At 46.9% G+C, this 19914-nt stretch overlaps 1 protein-coding gene across 1 annotated transcript in view; it reads left to right on the top strand.

Moving 5' to 3' along the window:
* The first annotated feature begins 571 nt into the window (after positions 1-571).
* MSN (moesin) overlaps positions 572-19914 on the top strand; it is a 36019-nt gene continuing 16676 nt past the window's right edge. The window contains exon 1 of the mRNA XM_065643096.1: positions 572-686. Coding sequence (XP_065499168.1) covers positions 675-686 — 12 coding nt within the window. The 5' untranslated portion in view covers positions 572-674. The remainder of the gene's footprint in view (positions 687-19914) is intronic.

The raw sequence follows: 19914 nt of genomic DNA, 5'->3' as shown, positions 1-19914 counted from the left end.
ACCCGGTACCTGTCAGGGTGTGACACCCCGGTACCTGTCAGCGCTCACTGGCCACACAAGGCCCGAGGCAGCTGCAGACAGAGCAGCACCCCAAGCTGTGCCCCGAGCCCGCAGGACAGACTGAATGAGACAAAAGGATCTATCACATGTCAGTGCAGTGTCTTACTTTGAACAGTGCCATCACCCATAAAATAGAATATTTTTTTAAATAATGCTTTTAGCAAGGACCAGAAGACCCAGTGACACCTGACATGCAAATGAACTTCAGCGTTCAGGGCTTTCTCGGCTCTTTCGGCACCCAGTTTTGGGGCACTGGGAGCCCCTCGGCCCTTGCCCGGGCGGGACGCTGCCGCTGCCTCCGGGGCCGCTGGACGGGTCACACAACCGCTTCCCCTCCCGCCGCGGCGGGGCCTCCCGGAGCCCCGGCGGCGACTCCCGGCCCGGGGCTCGTCCGCTGCACGGCCGGGCCGCGCCCCGCCGAAGAGGCCGAAGCGCGATGGCCGCAGCTCCAGCCCCAACGGAGGCGGCCGGGGCGGGGCCGGGCGGGGCTTGCGGCGGGGCGGGCGGGCGGGCGGAGAGGCGCGGCGCCGAGTCCCGTTAGAAGCAGCGCGGAGCCCGCGGAGAGCCCCACCGGCGCAGGAGCAGCGACCTGCCGTGCCCAGTCCGCCGGGAAGATGCCGAAAACGGTGGGTGCCGCCGGAGCGCAGCGGGGAGCGGCTCGCGGCGGCGGGCGGGGGCGCGGGGCTGGGCGGGGGCGGCGGCGCCCGGGCCCGGCGGCGGGAGGGGACGGCGGCGCCCCGGCTGCCCGCCCGCCGGCCCCAGGGGCTCTTCCCGCCCGGGCTCGCCTGCGCCCCGCCCGGGAGCGGTGGCGGCCCCGGCCCCGGAGAGAGAGGGGAAGGGGAAGGGGAGGGAGGGGCTCGGGGAGCGCGGCGCGGGCCGGGAGCGAGCGGAGCCGCCCGCCGCTCCATCTTGTGCTCCCTGCCCCGGCGCGGTGTCCCCGCCCGAGGGGCCCCGCCCGGGCCCGGCTGCCCGCTCGGCGCGGCGGGTAACGGCGGGGCCGGCCCTGCCCAGGCCGCCGCTCCGCGCTGCAGGGGCCGCGGCCGCGGAGCTGCCGCCCGCCCGCGTGTGCGCCCGGTCCGGGGTGGGGCTTCCCCGGGCCTGGTGGGGAGGTGGCTCCATGGCCGCCGCTGCTGTGAGCGCTGCGGGGAAACCGGGGCTTTCACAACTGGTAATTAGTCAGCATGAGTTGCTAGGGAGCCTTGTCCCAGCTTGACTCGAAATATTTCTTGGCTGGAGAGATCTTGGTACTTCAGAAAGTCTGGTCAAGTCTGTACTTGACTCTCGCTCTCGCAGCAGGAGTTTGGTGACTAATGAGGAACATGGGGTTTTTCCATTTAATTTCTCCTTGTTGGAGTAAAAGAATTGGTCCTGGCCCTTCATTGATAAAACAGGAAGGAGCAGCCTGGAAGGCTCTGGATGTTTCCTCACTGGGAGTGATCTGAAAGGCCCAAAGAACATCACATGTTTAAGCTCAGAGCCTGTGATTTACATAAAGGAGAAAAACACCCCAACCCCTAAACAAAAACCCTATCCTGTGCAAGCCGGAGTTGAAATGGAATCCACTCTGACTTTTTTTTTTTTTTTTTCCCCACAGATAGTTTAATTTTATTACTTTGAAATAGATACTAAATGCCTGTTTGACTGACTTCTACTTTTCCTGCTGTCTTAAATGCCAGCTGAGACAATAGCTGGATGGGTTTTTTTTTTTTGAACATCAGTGTCTTAAAGGATATCAAACTCAAGCCACTTAAAGGTTAATACAGTATTTTCTAAAGCTTTAGAAAGGCCTTTCTTCAAACGTCAGTAATGATAAGTGAAAAGTTACTTCCAAAAACAAAAAAACCCCAAACCAACCAACCAAACCCAACAAAAACCCCAACAAACCAAACACCCCCACCCCCCAATTCAGGCAACAAGTTCAGCAAGATTAACAGAGGTTGCTCAGGTTAGGGGAGTTCTGTGTAAAATGCAGTTAGGATTTTTTAGCCTGAGAGTTCACAGTTGCGATGAATGACTTTTTTTGTGTGACTCAACCAAGAAATCTTGTCTGTCTTGCGGAGACGCTTACAGGCAGGATTCCCACTGACAGGCCGGGGCTGAGCGGTGTGACACTGGTTGCAGTGTCTGTATCTGCAGACACACCCTGGGCTGGACCCGCGTTCTCAGCCTGCTGCTCTCTGGTTCTGACAGCAGTTCTGCTTTCGGAGCATTTAAAAACTGGAACAGATAAAGAACTGCAAGTGCTTGCTGTGACACTTGCACACCGCAGATCCCGCAGAAAGCGGTTCAGATGTTTGTGCTGCGCGGTGTAGAGCTGCAGGGCTCTGCTGCTTCAGCCCTCGGCTTCCTGCCCCATCTGCCCTACTTGCAGACTAAATTGAAATAATACTTTAAACATTACTTCTTGAGCTGTGGTTTGCAGGAACAGGATATGTTGGCCTAACCGTCTAATCAGTTCTTCATGTGAAAGAAACATGACCACTACTGTGCTAGCTTAAGATTTGTAACAGCTACTTAATTAACAAAACAGTAAAATGCAAGCGTTTTTCCTCAGTCAAGGTCAAATGTGGGTGAAACTCAGGCAGTTAGATGTAGCTATATGTAGGCTTCATCACAAAAATAAATCCATTGTGAAGAAGACAGATGGAGGAAATGTTCCAGGGAACAGTTCTGGCTGGGCAGGAAAAACATTTGTGTCTGAAGTGTTTCGTAGCTCTTATCATTCATCTCGCCGAGCTTACGGAACATGCTGCTGTGTGGCTTGCGCAGCAAAACCTGTTGAGTTCTGAGTCCCTGCTCCTTGTTAAGCCAGGCTAAATGTTAACACATCTAGCTAGAGATTGCCATTTTGTTACATGAGTTTTGCTACAAGTGGCACCATGCTTTCGTGCACTATTAATAGGAATCCAAGATTAACTCCGGTAACCTTTGAACTTGCGGCATGTGATGTGCTGTTGTGAAGTGAAAGGTCTGCGCGACTGAGGGGTTTGGTTGCTGGAGGCCTTGTAGGCTGTGTAGAAAGCACATTGTAGATTGGGCTGCAGATCTGCTGCGCTCTCCACAGGACAGCTTCACTGCCTTATCTAGAATGGTCTTGTAGTTAAGCAACCAACTCTGGTTTTTCATTTTTTTTGTTCTGAAAAGTTTGCAAGATGTAAAGAGTTAAAGCACACACCAAAGGGGGCATGTAACTCCCCCCAGCACTTGGTATTGCAGGGGGGTGGCAGTGGTTGAGCGCTCACGTGCCTCTTGCAAGCCAGTGTCCGGCTCTGGAGTCTCTCCCGTGGTTATGCGCAGTGTCTCACTGGCCATGGGCAGCTCTGATCTGTTGTGGGGAGTCTCTCGCTCCCATGGGCAGCTCTGATCTCATGCTGACCAGTGCTCCGGCCTGTCCCTGAGCCACCCCAGGCTGGGCAGAGCTGGAATTCACACTCTGTGCCACAGCCCAGCAGAAGTGAACGAGCTGTCGTGTTGGTGGTTGGTCTGACCCTCACAGTTAATCACTTGTACTTTAGTATTACAAAAACCATCTTAGTTGGAGGAGTGGGAGGGAAAGTGACATTTTTGTACCAGTCATATCAATGTAATGGCCTGATACTCTACTGTATTTTTAGCTATTAGGAAAAGCAATGTTTCTGTTCCAGGATTCGTTAACTATTTTGCCTGTGAATGTACTTGCATAGTGGCTATATGAATGGATAGGCTACCAAGAACTTGAAATGTGAGCATCTATCGTGTATAAGGCGTGTTCCAAATGTACGATCACTGGGACTTCAGCACTTCTGTTTTATGTAACTTAGTCTTCACCTATAGAGAAATGGGTTTAATCAGAGCTATTCTTGTGAATGTAGAAAGCTTCAAACTAAGGTATAATAAAGTTTGGACTCATCTTGTATTGGCAGAACTAAATGTTCCTCTAGATGTTCAGAACGTAAGTCTCCAGGTTTCTAGGGCAAAATGTTAGTGCAGAGAAAGTCAACTTGGACAAGCATGAAGTTTTCAGCATGAAAGAATAGTGAGATTCATAGGTATCAGCTTTATGGTGCTATTTAAGAGTTTTTAAAAAGTCTGTTCTGCTGTTGCCTTTTCCCTTAGTAGTGTCTAAAACGCAGTGTAGCAATAGCCATTAGGGCCTTCAGGGCCTGTCTGTAGCTTAAATTGGTGGTTATAATTTCCAGTTGGGCTTCAAAGGACCTTGAAGCATCTCTCTCTCTTCCCTGGAACTGCATGGGTCTGGTTAGAAGAAAGGTAATAGACACTGGGGTAGGTATTGGAACTCTGGATAGTTAGTTTCTTGATAGATAGGTACTTGCTACCAAATGTTGCAACAAGATGGCAGCTACAAGCAGAGAGCTACAGTTGTTCGAGTGTGCTTTTTTGTGTGCGTGGAATTTGCAAGAGGTTTTGAAAGCTGGGAGGAAGGGTAGACGGTGATGGAAACCATGATTTGTAACGGGTGGACGCTTTTGGTGCCATGGGTTTGGATCCTGTTGTGCTATGAAGGAGGACTAGAAGCATTCCAGATGCCTTCTGTCTTATCTGATCTGAGGACCGACCCTTTGGTGTTTTGTCTCCTTCCCTCCCTCACGCAGTACAACTTGGGAAGCTTGGAACTACTGATCAAAGTTAAACAGGCTTTCGTGTGACATTGGTGCTAGCTTGTTATGGAAAATCAGTCCATTGTACCTTTCTTCTAAGGCTTGGATACATGGAGTTGCAGTGAAAAGGTGTGTTTGAGAGCTCCCAAAGATCTTGCTTTACACAGAAATATGTGTTGCCCTTGTTGGTGAATTTCAGATGGCTTTGTACTTCAGAAGCACCGAGAGCTAAACCATGGAACCAGGTAAACTACTGAACAGGTATGCAATGAATTATCTGTAGCTTTATACCTACCATGGAATTCTACAAACCAGGAAAGGCCTTTACACTCTTGCTTGCATTGCATTCACCAGCTTGGTTCCTAGATTCTGCAAGAATAGCAAGGTTTTACCTCTTGTAAAGATGAAGCAATTAAGCCTGATAGTGAGCAAAAGCTTCTGTTTGGTGCTTCTGGGCTTTCTATGTTAAAATTAAACAGGGAGTTTAAAGAATACCATTGATAAACTTAGCATTCACTTTGGTTTTACATACTGATAAAATCTTGCTTCCCCTTATGGAAAACCTTGCACCCAACTGGCAGCGTTGTGCAAAAAATATCCGTGACAGTGGGTTTGGACTGTAGTGAGCAAGAACTGTTCTGAGTTCCTCATCTGAACTGGTGGTCATGATCCAGTTATTAATAAATAAAATAATAAAAGGAACCCGAGGAAAGGTTCAGATCTGCTGCTTCTGCTGTAAGAGCCCCATGAGGAGGCGGATGCCCAGTGTCAGGGGCTGCTCATCACCCGCTTCCTGCAAATGCCCATCAGTGCTAAGGGGACAGGACAGTACCTGTTTTGGACCTGCAAGAGGTTTCAGCACTTTCCTTGGGCTGTCTCTGCCTTGTCTGATTAGTCACCCCTGAAGATTAATTACAATTCTTGCTCTTCTCGCGAGGATAGTTCATAAAATGTCTTAATATGGACTCCTTTTTTGACAGGAAATGGCATCACTGCCTCTAGAGGAAACTTGTTTCAGTTGTTTTATGTACGATGCCTGATCTGAAATGATCTCTTCCTGGAGAGAGCTCACTGAAGCCCCTAGGTAGCTACAACAAAGACAGCTGATGGACTGAAACCTAGTTATTCAAATCCCGTCTGTCCTGGCGGGGTGTCGGGGAGCAGGACCCTCCGAGCTCCCCCGTGTCCTGCTGCCCATGGACCCCGCAGACCCTGCAGAGGTGGCCCCGGCCCCGCTCTGCTCGCAGAGGAAGATGACTAAAAGCTTCCTCCACTACGTCACCTCCTGGCCTCTTTCCTGGCCGCTGCAGCTCAAACAACCTTATTTGGATGACTTTTTTTTTTTTTTTCTTCCCTTTCTGTGCAGCGAGAGGGCCTCCTTGAATTTGCACAATAAAGCTGTTATCTGTGCTTAATCGCTGGTCTGAGGGCTACAATGGGGTCTGCTGGTGAAAGAGTTCCAAGATTTCAACACTAAGTCCTGGTGTCCCCCCAGGTCCCTCCCAGGGTCTCGCTTTTCTGCCCAATGACTGTACATCACCTGTCGAGGAGCCTCTGCTGCTGCAGACACTGTTGGAAAAGAGGAAATCCCTCTCTGCCCAGAAATAATCCATGTCAATTAACTGATGTAAATTAAGAGCACTAGTAAGCAGCTGGTTAATTGCTCGCGTTTCCCTAGGGGTGTTTGGGAACAGCAGGAATTTGCAGAGTGCAGCCAATGATACTGCATCAAAGGAGTTTGGTTTTATCCCATATGAAACTTCTGGAGCGTCTAGATTCATGGAAAGCTACTCTTTTGGGCAAAGCTCTTTGGAACACTTCTGTGGCTGTTCCTGGGTGGAGCACTCGAGTGTTTTGGAAGTTGTGGGCATGAACCCACCCTGCTGACTCCAGTAGCTCTTACTGTAATGTTTAGAGAACGTGCAGCGAATACTTGGCAGGGATGTAGGAAGAGACAGACACCAGCAGGCTTGGTAGTTATAAAACCACAGGATCAGCTGCAATGGTTTGGAGGTTTGAAGCCTGAGATTGCAGAGTTTCAGGCCTTATATTGGCAGGAAACAATTATGGCTGCAGCAACTCTGAGTCTGTAGGCAGGTGAGCTGGTGCTGCGTCCTCCTGCACAGCGGTGGAAGGACATCCTCACTGTGTGGATGTGTGATCCCCAGTGGGGTACCAGGCAGGCAGAAATGTCTGCCTTTGCACAGCAGCTTGTTGCACTTGTATTAAGTGGGGAGAAAACGCTATTTGAAGAGGCTTTTAATGGTATGACTCCTGTAAAATGCTTTTTCCTGGTTGCTCTGACATCTCTGAAGCTGTAATTTTTCTGAGGAACCTATTTTCAGAAATACAAACTTTGGATGAAGGAACGATATTTGTTCTCATCCCGTTCCCAGGCTAAGAAATAGGAGCTTTTGGCTGTGCTGGGTTTCTCTCTCTTTGGCTGCCGCTGGTTGACAAACAGCTCCAGACCGAGGCAGAGGTGGCTCTAAAGGAGGAATGAATGAAAAAGCTCTAAATCTGATCCGTGCTGCAGAGAAACATGCAATTAGGCAGGAATGGGATGATGGACCAGGAGGGGAAAGGGACAGACTCTGTTCTCTGCCAGCAGCAGTTCTGTGTCAAGAAGGACATCTTGAAAGAGATCAGAAAGGGGATAATCAAAGTAGTGAAAAAGAATGGCATGATATGCATGGTCTGGACTGATCTATACTCTTGCAAGTTTCTAGCACTATTGGTCAACTTGTGTTTTTTGTAGAGGAAGGCTACTTAGGAGAATAGACTGGACTAGACTGCAGAGTGAATACTGTAAAGAAGCCTTGATATTTTTTTGGGAGCGGCGGGGAGGAGGTTAAGTTGATGTCAGAGGATCTCATGTGCAGCATATTGGAGAACTGCTATTCTGCAATTGTATGCCTTCTGATGTTCCCCAGGTATTTTCTTTTAAAGTGGACCTGCTGCAGCAGTTTAAAGCAAAACTTCTTGCAGCCATGAGCTGTTCCTGTTCATCTTTGTCACAGATTTGTCGTCTTCTCCTTAGGAAGCCCTTATGACTCACAACCCTTTTTCTCTTTGGATTGGGAGACTTAGTTATGATGAGGAAGTGACTATGTACAGGAAAAATCTGCCATCACAGTCTGATCAATCACTTAGTCACAACATTTAATGAATGTACTTGGTTTTATGTAACACAGGCTAATAAAGCATGGAATTCTGGTCTAAATCTTTCCTTGCCATAGTTTTTAAACTGTACTGAACTTGACTCTCTGGTATTAAGTCTGTGCTTGGTTATAGTGCAAAAAAATGAGCTGCTGGACAAATTATCAGGGTGAAGTGTCTGGGCTCTCAACAGTCTCCACCCCCCAGAGGTGTGACTTTTGTTCATAATGTCTCTAAAAATAATGTGTAATTTATTTCACCCTCTGAATATGCTTTTCTGGAATAATGAATTAAAAAACCCCAGTATCTGTTTCCTCAATGCACTACACAGTCTTTTCAGGCTGGCTGCTGGATGGACAAGAGGGTTCTGGTTGTGTGGGTTTTTTTCTATATTAAAATCCAGAACTCAAATTCATACTAAAATGATCACAATCCACAGGACTGTCAGAATGGCAGCAAAGGGTTCTGAAGGCCCTCTGTAGGGAGGTCAGCAGTTCACTGTGGACAAATCCAAACAGTATCAAGTTGCCCATAAAACCATGGTGATACAAACCCCACATAATACCTTGTGGTCCAGTCCATCCTCTTCTAAGAAAACAATCCTAATAGTCTTATTAATATGACAACTCACTGGCAACCATGTTATTAAGGGCATTCAACGTGTGCATCAAGGTCACTGACAGCAATAATGCCCAGTGCTGGTGGTGGGTCGCAGGCTCTGCCGCCTCGCCGGTTCTTCACCAGCACCTGAACCTGCTCATCTTGCAGCTGCTCCACAAGGATGCTGTGAGGGACAGTATCCAAATCCTTACTAAAATCCAGAAAAACTACACCCAGCGCCTTCCCTCCATCTCTTAGGGGGGTGACCTCATCGCAGAAGGTTATCAGATTAGTCAGGATTTTGTGACCCTGTGTCGACTGTGCCTGATGATTGCGTTGCCTGTTAAATGCCTTACAGTAGCGCCCAATTACTTGGTTAATCTATTAACTACATTTAATTAATATCTGACCACTAAAACAGATCTTCTAGTAACTATATGTCAAGAAAGCAAATTACCTAGAAAGCTGGATGGGTTGCAAGAAGCTTGCTTCTATTGTAGCTTATAGTGCAGCTGAGACAATAGAATAGTCGTGGTCTGGGCAATAACCACGTGCAGAATCGTAACACAGTTTGGTGTGTGTGTTTTGTTGTGTATGGGCTTTTGTTTGTTTTAAAAACCCAAAGTTGTCCTTTAGGGATTACACTAGATTATAATACTAATTAAATTCATATATTACTATTTATATTCCTATGTTTCACTAAGTTTTGTTTGACAGCATTAATTAATGAAGACGCTGCTCAGCATGCATAAGGAAGGTGTTGTTTTTCTAGTGTATGGTTTGTATCTATGTTACACAGCAAATGTTACAATAACTCTGTGATGAGATCAAAAGCTTAAGCATCAATGACTATTTTGCCAACATCCACTTATTTCATTTGCCCCTACCTATATCTGTATATTAAGGAAATTTAAAATCACTTCTGAAAAAGTAGACTGGTTCACTTCATTTGTTTTACTGGGTAGATAATAAGAACTTTAGCTGAGCCGTATTGAATCCAGCATCTGTCTGTGTTCAGCTCTGTGGCTGCAGGTATCCTCAGTGAAAACGAGGACCTGTGCTTACCCCAGGCTGAGAAACCCTTCTTCTCTTTCTGAAAACATGCTGTGTGAGCAACTGATTTTTGTTCCTGTATCTGTGTTTTTTTTCATCAAGGAGCACTCAACAACACATGAATTTGTTTGCATTGGTGAAATACAAGAAGCAGAGAGCAGTAAAATGATTGTTCTGGGCAATATCCACAATCCTGGAGAACCAGGGGCTGCTGCATGAATGAGTTGGACTGCTCAAAACCTGTAAGGTTACTGGTACCTTGAATAACGGGGTCACAAAAGGCTGCTATTGCTCATAATACCCCAAAGTTCTGAGGCTGTGGTTGGGAAGTGGCAGGCTTTGAGAGCATTATTCAGCACCTTGAAACACTTTATCACTAAACCAAGAAAATACTGCAATAGGCAACGTGTCTCAGTCCTCCAACCTGCAGCTCGTGTGCTGCCTCTGTTCTGGGAGCTGGACTGTAACTTATTCTTTCCTAGAATCCTGGGATGGTGTGCATTCCTTGCTGCTGTAACGCTAGTCCTTTGCTTCAAAAAGCAAGCTAGGAGCCTCTGTTACCTGAGCTTTGTGTGCAAAACATCCTAAAGTGTTTACTGCCTGCTGACAGAATATTTTTTTGTCTTAAAACACTAAACTGCGCCTTCTGACCCAGCCATGACAAACTGGGAAGCAGTAAGTTCCTGAAGATTCAGAATTTTCTGGTTCTCAGTGACTGGCGGCTGCAAGTATTTCAGGCTATGTGAAATCCAAAATGTCTTCTGCACTGGTGCGCACAGTGTATGCCCAGGGTGTTGTGGCGACAGCTGTATGTGCGGAAGCGAGTTAAAGCTCAAAAACCCCTAAGCCGGTGGTTTGTGTGTGTGGTTTTTTTTGTTTTGGTTTGTTGTTTTGTTGTTTTGTTGTTTGTTTGTTTGTTTTTTAATTTTGCTCTGTGGTTTATTACTAACATCTAAAGCTGAAGGTTGACTGCAGGCTGCAATGTGATGTATTGTGCTTGGTGTTGATAACCCTTTGCACAACCAACAGCATAGGGTAGAGATCTTTTTCAAATGAGGATACATGTCAGCATCTTCAGCTGTAAGAACGTATCATTGTAGTGTCTGTCTTGAATCTCTGTCAGAAGAGAGCAAATAGAAGGACTAAGTAACTTCCAAATGGCCGAGAGATCAGAGGAATCAACTGAAAGTGAGATATGAACAACATTTGCTTCAGCATCATACAGGAAATATGATGCTATCTTAGTGTGTCTTTTGACAAATGCTAAATAATCAAGTAGAAATCTGTCAGAAGGCTGTCCTGCTTCTCCTTCAGTTCTGACAAATTTAATATATAGGCTTTGTTGCTTGCTGTGTACTCAGTTCTCCTCTGTGCAAAGTCTCTTCTGCCACTAAGCACCGAATGTAGCTGAGTTGGGGAGGTGAGCAGTGGCTGCTCCTGTGGCTGAGCTCTGAAAGGGTCTTTCATTCACTCAACAAAAAAAGCTGGTTGGTGGGTATCTCTTATTTTTGTATAGAACCCCTCAAATTCCTATAAGATATTTCAAATTTAAGCTTCAGTGCATCGTAGCTTGGTTCTCAGTGAGCTGGTTCTCTCCGTTTAGAGGAGGGGTGCATGTGACGTGACTCTCACCTTTGTGTCTTGGGGCTATGGGTTGCCTTACTCAAGTTTTTCCTCTACTATGGCTGGTTTTTGACTGCTTAGTCTCATGGTGTCCGACTGATCTCTAGAATGTACAGCCATCATCTGCCCTTAATTCTGTGCATTATAAGGGTGGTATGTGATGGACCTGTATCTAAAAGAAACACATTAATAGATCTTACTTGACTGCTGAGATTCCTGGGCATTTAGCAACGTCTTCTTGCGTGCATCTAAGTTTTAAGTGATAACTGTGGTTTATTGGGCGTTTTTTTTCAAATAGGTCTATTTCAAGCAATGTATTTCAAGAGGTCTATAAGTGTGAACTTGAGTGTTCATTTAATTGCAGCCTTTAATGAACTAGATCAACTTGTTGGCATGTTTGAGAGCTTTGTTGGCACTATAAAGTTTTGCTCCCCGTGTGTGTTCCTGCCTTGCGCTGCCCCATAGTCCAGCTCAATCATGCACCAGTTGTGCCAGCCCTCCAGAACCTGGTGTGACGGGATGTGCATGGGGGTGGATGGGGGGTGAATCTCGCGGAGGGGACGTGTGTCACAGCTACTGCACAGGGTAAGGCTGGAGTGCCTGCAACCCGGTAATAATAGTTGTTCCATAGCTTGGCCCATCTTGTCCAATTGTACCTCGAAAAAACATTTTACCCTTCCTTCCTCCTGTAATCTGTGCCAGTATCAGTGCCCCTGTGCAACTGCAATGAACGAGACCAATGAAGTGGTTCTGCTGGAAAAAATAACAGAGGAGTTATTTTCAGCCTGATTCGTTCTTTGGTCCCGGTTATGGCGCAGTCCTGGGGTGCTGATCCTGGTCTGAGGAGGCAGTGGGAGTTTGGGATGGTGGGATCACCCTGCAGTGCTGGCACTGCTCCCCCGGCTCCCCGACCCCTCTGCCCCGGTCGGGAGCGTTTTGGGATGGAATCCTGGGTGTCCTGGTGGTGTAGCTGCTCTGCTCTATATTAGGAAAGCTCAAGTGCTTGAACTAGATGGAGCTTAAAATAACAAAAGGTACTTCAGCAATCGCAAGTTGGGTTTTTATAAACTACGTACAGTCCCAACAGAGCTATTTAAAACCTAAAATAGGTTGGTGGTGAGGAAAGCAAATATGGGTGGGGAAACTGAGTATTTAAAAGAAGTGTAGAACTGAGCTGTTTTAGGGAAATCCTGCATTTTAGGGAACCATGACCTAAATAGAGACGAAAAGGCAGCCAGCCTAAATGAGACCCCGCGCTAAAAGGAAGTCGCAGGATTTGTCCAGCTCACTGGAAATGATAGAACCGAAAATCACAGGATGATGAAACAGCTTTACCTCACACTCGGCTGTGCCTGCAGTTAAATTTGGAGGGATGGCTCATAGTCTGGGCAGTCGAGTCCCACAGTGGGGCTGTGTTCTAGCTCCTGCAAGTCTGGCTGTTGTTCACATTGCTCAGAGCTGGCCCAGAGCTCGCTGTGCCACACCCAGGCGGTGCGGGGCTGTCTGTCCGTCCATCCGGATGGGGGCTGCGGGGCTGTCTGTCCGTCCATCCGGATGGGGGCTGCGGGGCTGTCTGTCCGGATGGGCGGCCCTGTGTCCAGCTGTCCCTCCTCACCAGCTGAAGTGCTGGGGGTCTCACGGGTGAAGAACAGAGCAGGGTGTGAAAGGGACAAGCACGCTTCTGACTTGTTGATCTTGAATGATAGGCCGAGCATCTGAGCATAGGTGTTTTTTATTTGCCCTCAGCTCCAGGTTGCTTCTAGACCAATTCTGAACTGCAGGTGAATTTAGAGACCTTTATATAGGGAGTGAGTATTTGGTCTGTTAGCTCATGAACCTCAAGTACTTACTGTACATCTGATGCCTCTATGCAGCTCATGCTTGTCTTGTTAGCATCCTGTCTTGATCTTATTTTGAGTCTCTTCCAGCAAAATAGCCGCTTGTAATGTTGGCAGACGTCCCCGGGATGCTCGGTTTGGAAAGCTCATTGGCTGTCTGGAAATGCAGCTTGGCTACCAGGCTCGTCTGCTTAACCCCTTGAACTGGGTCTTCACAGCTGTTCAACGGTACAGGGAGATCCTCTGCATTTGGAATAAAGCTTGAGAGGGAAGAACTAGACTAAGACAAGTTCAGGGATGGGGGAGAAGGTTCCCTGTAAGAATCTTCTCTGAAAATGTGAAATACTTCCAGTGGTGGTGGGGAATGTTGGAACTGTTTTGGTTCAGTTGCTGCAGGAGCAGCCAGGATCCTAATGCTAGCGTGTGGTGCATGTGCTAAGGTGCGGGGGGGATGATAAAATATGCATTTAACCTGTGAGTAGGGTTGCTGAGGAGGGGCACACAACACCTGCCAGGAGCGTCACCTGTACAACTGCTGGCATCTCCAACACCGCCCTGCTGACCGCCCCGGGCTGGAGAGCTTTGGCTCGGGATGTGGTTGAGCTCAGACATGTGAAGTACAACTGCCAACCCTGCTATTAGCATGCAGATGCCATAATATTAAGGCACATTCTATTTCTCCAAAGAATAGTGCCTTCTAACAGGGCCAAAACAAATGGGTGTTTACAAACTAAAACAACCTCAAAACAAACCCCAAAGCTACATGAAGCGTAGAAGTTGAACAATGGCAACTGCATATGGCTGGATTTTACTTTGAGTTTTGCCTCCTGATCCAGATGTCGCGGAAAAGGGGTTGGGGTTTTCCCCATGATTTTTTAATCTGCTGGGTTTTGACTAGTAAAGGATGTTCTCTTTAAGTACCTCAAACAACAGGTACAAAAATAGTTATTTTAAGGGCCTATTCGAAGTAGCTCTAAAGAAATAGCAAATGGCAATGTTAATGGCTTGGAACAGCTGCAGGAAAGCAAAGGGAGGAGCATGAGGAATCTATTTATGAGAAAGGAAATGGCAAAAATAGAGAAATTGATCTATTGCACAAGGGTGTGTATAAGTTGTGTAATAAGCAGCCTAAAAGTATCTGAACTTGAGTGTAAATGTGAGGATCCATCCATGGCTGCTTTTACTGGCTTAGTACTTTCATCCCTAACTGCTTTTGTCGGTCTGAACGTGGTTTGCCCCCTGGACAGGGTGACAAGCTGCTGGCAGCCATGGTTTCGAAAAGGAAGGAATTATATTCAAGTAGCTGTAACTTGGAAACATGTCACTAATGACTTCAGAACCCATGCTGTACAGAGGTTAGGGGAATTCCCTGTCTTTTTAAAAAATTGTTTTGAATTAGTAACTTTGTGGTAATCTCCTTATAAAGTAGAACTTTTGTTCCTGAAAAAGTTGCCTGCCCAAATCAGATCACTAATTAAATTGTGTAAATGATGCCTCCAGAGTTCTAAAATGCCGAGTTCTCCACCCTATGAAGCAGCACTGGCACAGCCTGGCTCTGCATCCTGCATTGCTAGTGAGTGCTTGCCAGTACTGATGGCAGATGACAGCTCTGGGCACTCAAACATTGACTGTAAGAAAGCTGGAAGTTGGGGCAGGGTGGGTGGGTGAAGGGCTCTAAAATAAGGCAACTGCAAACGTCAGCCCCTTTGCATAAGGACTGGGCTTTTTGAAGCCCTCTTGTGAGCTCCATGGACATGGTTTGAAGGAGACCTAATTTTTTATGGGCTGTCCTTGAGGGTAATAAATCTGATTCTCCACCACTTGAGGGGAAAAAAAAGAAGCCCTAGCTGACCTAAGGACATAGACTCGCGGACTGGATATGAATAACTGAAGTCTGGGCTGATGGAAGTGTCCTGCAAGGAGGTCCCTGAAGGCTCCGCAGGGTTGCTCTGCACTCTGAATACCAGGGATTGATCAGCTGCAAAGGGGTTTCAGCACGGAGGGAGTTGTGGCTTCTCACATTGGCTCTTGAGAACTGGAAAGGCAACAACATACTGCTGTTGCTCTGCTCTCATTACCTTCTCAATGGCAGCAAGTGTGTTCAAGGAAACAGATTTTTTTTTTCTTCCTCCCCATGGCAACATTCCTGTTTACCACTGACTGTATGGAAGAATTTTATTTTCCTTATTACTGGGAGATGAGCAGTTCAAATTAATCTCAAAATAGTTTCTTGTGTTAACAGCCAAACAAATACCCATTTGGGGTTCTGACACTACAGTGTGACAGAGTTTATATTGGGACAAATCACTTGGTTTCCTTTTTGAAACTGACTGCTTTAGCGTTATATTTTGTGCCAGTGTTTAGAGCTGCCTCAGTCAGTCTCTTTCCCTTACCCTTGTCAAGAATAAGGATTGGCTCTTTCAACCACTGGATACAATGCCTGCTGTAAACCCTGTCTGAAAACTTGTGCAGAAATTGCTGTTGGAGTGGACACAGAATCAACCTATTTTGAATCCCTTTGTGCTATTTTTCAACTTATCCTATCTTAAAGGGCCTTTTCATAGCCTGTATATGATAATCGTGCTGCAATTCAAGTGATTTGCTCTTTTATAATTTTTAGTTCAAATGCTGACCTAAGCATGAGGTTTTATTGATGGGGTGCTGCTCAGCCAAGCTGCCACTTGATTTTAAACAAAGGAAGGTGTTTTGGTGTGGTTTGGTGTGTTTGTTTGTTTGTTTTGTGAACTTATTAATACATGTTGTGTAGTCAGGGCAGAACAGTATATTGCATATGTGGCTACAGGGCTCTGCACATAAGTCCAGTGGTTATGGACTCTCCTTGAGGACTCCAATCACACTTGTGATCTCTAGATCAGCAGCAATATGTATTTTCCAGTGGAATCTGGAGGATGCTACCAGTTCCTCATGTTTTGGGTCTAGAGCCCAGTGATCTGTGTTTCATAGCACACTCTTTGTATGATCTGCTCCATCCTTCTGCAAGGGCTGTGCTGTTAGGGGTAAGAGAACAGGCCAGAAAAAATACTTGTTACTGAAACTAATAAGTGCATCTTTCTGTGCTTCCAGACTATGGTTCCTCATGTCTCTGCCAAGTTGAACTCACAGTGATTGAGCCCATTCATTGAGACTGGAGTTGTCCAGTCCCTTGTTCCTTTTGTCACTGCTTGCTCACAGAGAAGAAGCCTGTCCTCGCTCTGCAGGTGGCTTTTAATTTAGTTTTATTATAGGTGCAAACTGAAATTTCCCTCGGTAGATGTGAAATCAGGCGTAGCAGTGGATGAAATTTTACTGTAAGCTTCAAGCAAACCTGTCGTTTCTTGCCGAGTCCGACTGTTACAGTTGGTGTTTTCTGTGCTTTAATGACAGCCACGTGTGTCTTGTTCATGTAAAGTAGCCTGAAGCTTGGAATATTGAACTAGTTTTAAATGGGCATTCGGTGCATAAGGTAACAATGCATAAGGAAGGCATAAGCTGCAAGGTCCTTGGGCATTGTGGTACCTTCAGAAATTTGATCCACAATCTAAGCTGACTGTCCTGTGTTGCATCTTAACATACAGTGGGTGAAGACAGTTGAGATGTGTTTGTAACTAGTGTATTGCTGAAAGGTACAGTCAACTCTGTGTCTGTCTGGCTCTGTCAGAAGTGACATTAAAAATAGTCCCAACCGAATAGCTGACAAGTACTTCTGCAAAATGGGCTTAGATACTGCGCTGTCAAATGTGCGAAGAGAACAGGAGATGGGTGGGGAAAGTGCCATTTTTTTTTTTTTCTTCTTACAACAATCATGGGGGTGTCTTATATATCCGGTAAAAGTGTTTCAGATAATGGTCTTTGCTTATGTCTGTTTTTAGTCCTAGTCTAAGATGACTAAAAGATGTGTGTGCAAAGAAGCTCAGTTTTCTGTAACATCAGCTCTTTGTCTTCAGGCCCTGCACCAAAGTCATTAGGAATTCTTTGAGGGGGTAGTTCCTGCTACAGACTGGAGCCAGATACCAAAACAAAGCCAAGACGCAACCAGTGACTGTAAGGGTAACATTATAACATGTACCCTATAGCATGTCAGTCGTTCTTCTAGCTCAGGGGTACCGAGCGCATCAGAGGTGGGCAAGCTTCCTCTGCCACTGCATTATGGTGACTTTATTCTAATTGTCACAGTGGGGTGGAACGAGGCGCCTTCCTTGGACGGGCTGAGATGAGCAGAGGGCTGGGGCTCTGGGGCCGCGGTGGGGCTGGTGCCCGCGGTGCGCCGGCTGCCGTTCCCCCACCGACGGGCTTAGGGCTATGAAAAGGCCCTTTAAGACTGCTGGAAGGGGGCTTGGTTTAATTCAGTCTAATCCCTTTAGCAATTGCAAGCGCTTTCACATGACAGATTGCAGCCTCACCCTGACACGGAGGAGCCGGGGCTGTTTGGGCAGGGTGCTGGTGCTGGGGAGGGAGCTGATGTCGGTGAGTATGGCCAGGGCTGCGGTGGGGGCATTGCCTGGTGTGCTCTGCCGGGGCCGTGCTGAATGAGCTATAAAGCATGACTTTTCACTATGCCGTTTTCTCCAGAAATAGTCCACTTGGTGGCTTGAAGCTGGGAAGCGTGAGTATCTGGAACTTGCAGGGTATAACAGCTTCCCCGCCTTCAGGACGTCCGGGGAGGAAAGAAGCTTTAGCTCAGGGTCAGGGTTTTGTAGAGGTTGATACTCTAATGTGCTGACTCTACCTGTTATTGTGACATGAATTTCCTAGTGCTCTGTTCCTCTCTCAAATTCGGACAAACAGAATTGTCTGTTCTACCTCTTGTGCTGCTCGTTGCGCTGAGGCATTAGTACAAGTTACACATCCGTTACTCAGTGTGACCGTATCAGTCTTTCCTGTTTGCCCTGCCGTATGCAGCTACTCATTTTCATCTTGGGAAGTGGTTAGAGCAGGTTATTAGCAGGGCTCCTTTGGAGACCTGGAAGATAAGTTTTGCTAGTGGCAACGAGTATCAGTTATCAGGAGTCTCAGTGGGGCAGAAAATGAGACTTGAAGGTATATGGGAAATTTTAAAATTTCTGAAAAGATGCTGCAGAGAGGTGCCCAGTCCCACTGTCTGCTGAGTGTGTCACCTGTAGTGTGCTAAACCCCACAGGAGGATGGTGGCAATGTCCTGGAGCTTGTGAAAGCTCTTGCTATCAAAAGGAGCCTTCTTTGGCTGTAGCTGCTGGGGGCTGGACCGGGGTCTGTCCGTGGGGGAGGTTCTGTTGGTGCAGGAGGTCTCGCCCCCCCCAGACACCGTCCCTGGCAGCAGGAAGCTCTGACGTGTTCTGCTAGTAACGATGTTTAGCTATGCTTGGGCTGGTAGAACAATGGTAATTCCTCAAACAGAGAAGAGGAAGAGTAGCTAGGTTTCTAGCAACTTCTTTCCTGTAGCTGTTATGAAATGAATCAGTTAAATATGGGGGGTTTTTTGGAGTATTTTTTAGCTTGGTGAATGTAAATTTTCTTGTTGAAATGAGATACCTGAGTTTTCTTGCGCAAGACGGCTTCCTCTGGAAGCCGTTCATATAAAGTTGCTAGCTGTTTGTGTGCAAAATATTGTATTAAATGATGATGGAAAGACAAAAGAAGGCTATTTAGAGGCCACCTACTAGGGTAAAACTTCTCCTAGTTTAAGATCTAACCAGAATTTAGAGGGTTGCAGACACTTGGATGCAGCAGTGAGTGCATTGTAAATGTTATGATGAAAAAATTCATTTAGTTGCTTTAAATAGAATTTGAGTATAAATTACTGCATTAGGATAGTAATTTTTTGTAAATCCGATGATGAAATCCAGTAAATCCTCTGAAAACACCTCCTGAGTGTTGACCGTTGAAGACAAAAGTTTACTAACAATAAATTTTGGAAAGGGGGTGTAGTGTACTTGAGGAATGAGTGCTGTCGCTGTGGACCTTGTTATCCGATTGCTGCTGGGCAATGTGTTTTCTCCTTTACATCTCAGCACCTCGCCTGTCTGGACTGACAGAGCCAGACTGGATATGCTCAGCAGTCCAAGTTGGTTTTCTTATTGAGGAGCGTTTTATTCAGTTTGCAACCCAAATGATGAGCGTGCCAATGGCTATGCCAGCCCTCAGACCTAGGAAGACCTCATTAGATGGTTTACAAATACAAAGTATAAAAGATTAATGCTGGTGGATCTTGAGGCTTTTCTTAGAATAAGCATTGATGGTAAACTAGATAAATGGCTTAGAAGTGCTTTGGCAGAGTAATTCTCAAGGGATGGGGCAAACTAAAGCAGAGGAGATTCAGGCTAGACATGCCTTTTGACATGCTAGGAGAATAGATTTGTATTTCTGTTCCAGCACACAGAGTCCTGAAACAAAACCCTCAGTCAGGCCTCGCATCTCGTGCTGGGGACGGAGAGCAGCCCTCCCACCACCTGAGACGGCAGAAACCGCGCTTTGTGTTTCCAGTTCACAACAACTGGCTCAAGAAAAACCCTGGCTTGGTAGCATATGGGAAAAAAAGTCTTTGTATGTTGTTTCCACACCAGTGAAGCTTAACAAAGCTCAGTTTTACAGCAAACTAACTTCTCAGCCAAATATTAAATGACTGTAAACCCAGTGTTTAGAATGTCCCCGGCAGAGCCCGGGACGTGCCCCCCCAGCCCCGGGCGGTGCCACGAGCAGCAGGAGCCGCGGGACCCGCTGAACCGCGGCGGGGACGGGACCCAGCGCTGCTGCGTGTGGTTCCTGCAGCAAAACCTCTTTCCCGTGGTGTCTCAGCTCATGCTGTTTTCTGAAACAGCGTCTGCCAAAGCTGCGAGACCCTGTTCAAGACTGTGCTTGTAAAGCTCAGGGTGCTGTTCGTCTTGAGCACAGGAGGCTTCTGCTGGGGAAGAACGTATCTCTGTATTGGATGTGCTGGTCAAAGGACGGCAGCTGGTCGCATAGCTTAAATGCATTTAAGTGAGTGACAGTGAAAGAATTTTGCTGGT

The sequence above is a fragment of the Caloenas nicobarica genome, chromosome 12 (assembly GCF_036013445.1).
Source record: "Caloenas nicobarica isolate bCalNic1 chromosome 12, bCalNic1.hap1, whole genome shotgun sequence".
In the NCBI taxonomy this organism is placed as follows: domain Eukaryota; kingdom Metazoa; phylum Chordata; class Aves; order Columbiformes; family Columbidae; genus Caloenas; species Caloenas nicobarica.
This window is presented reverse-complemented; position numbering and strand designations above follow the sequence as displayed.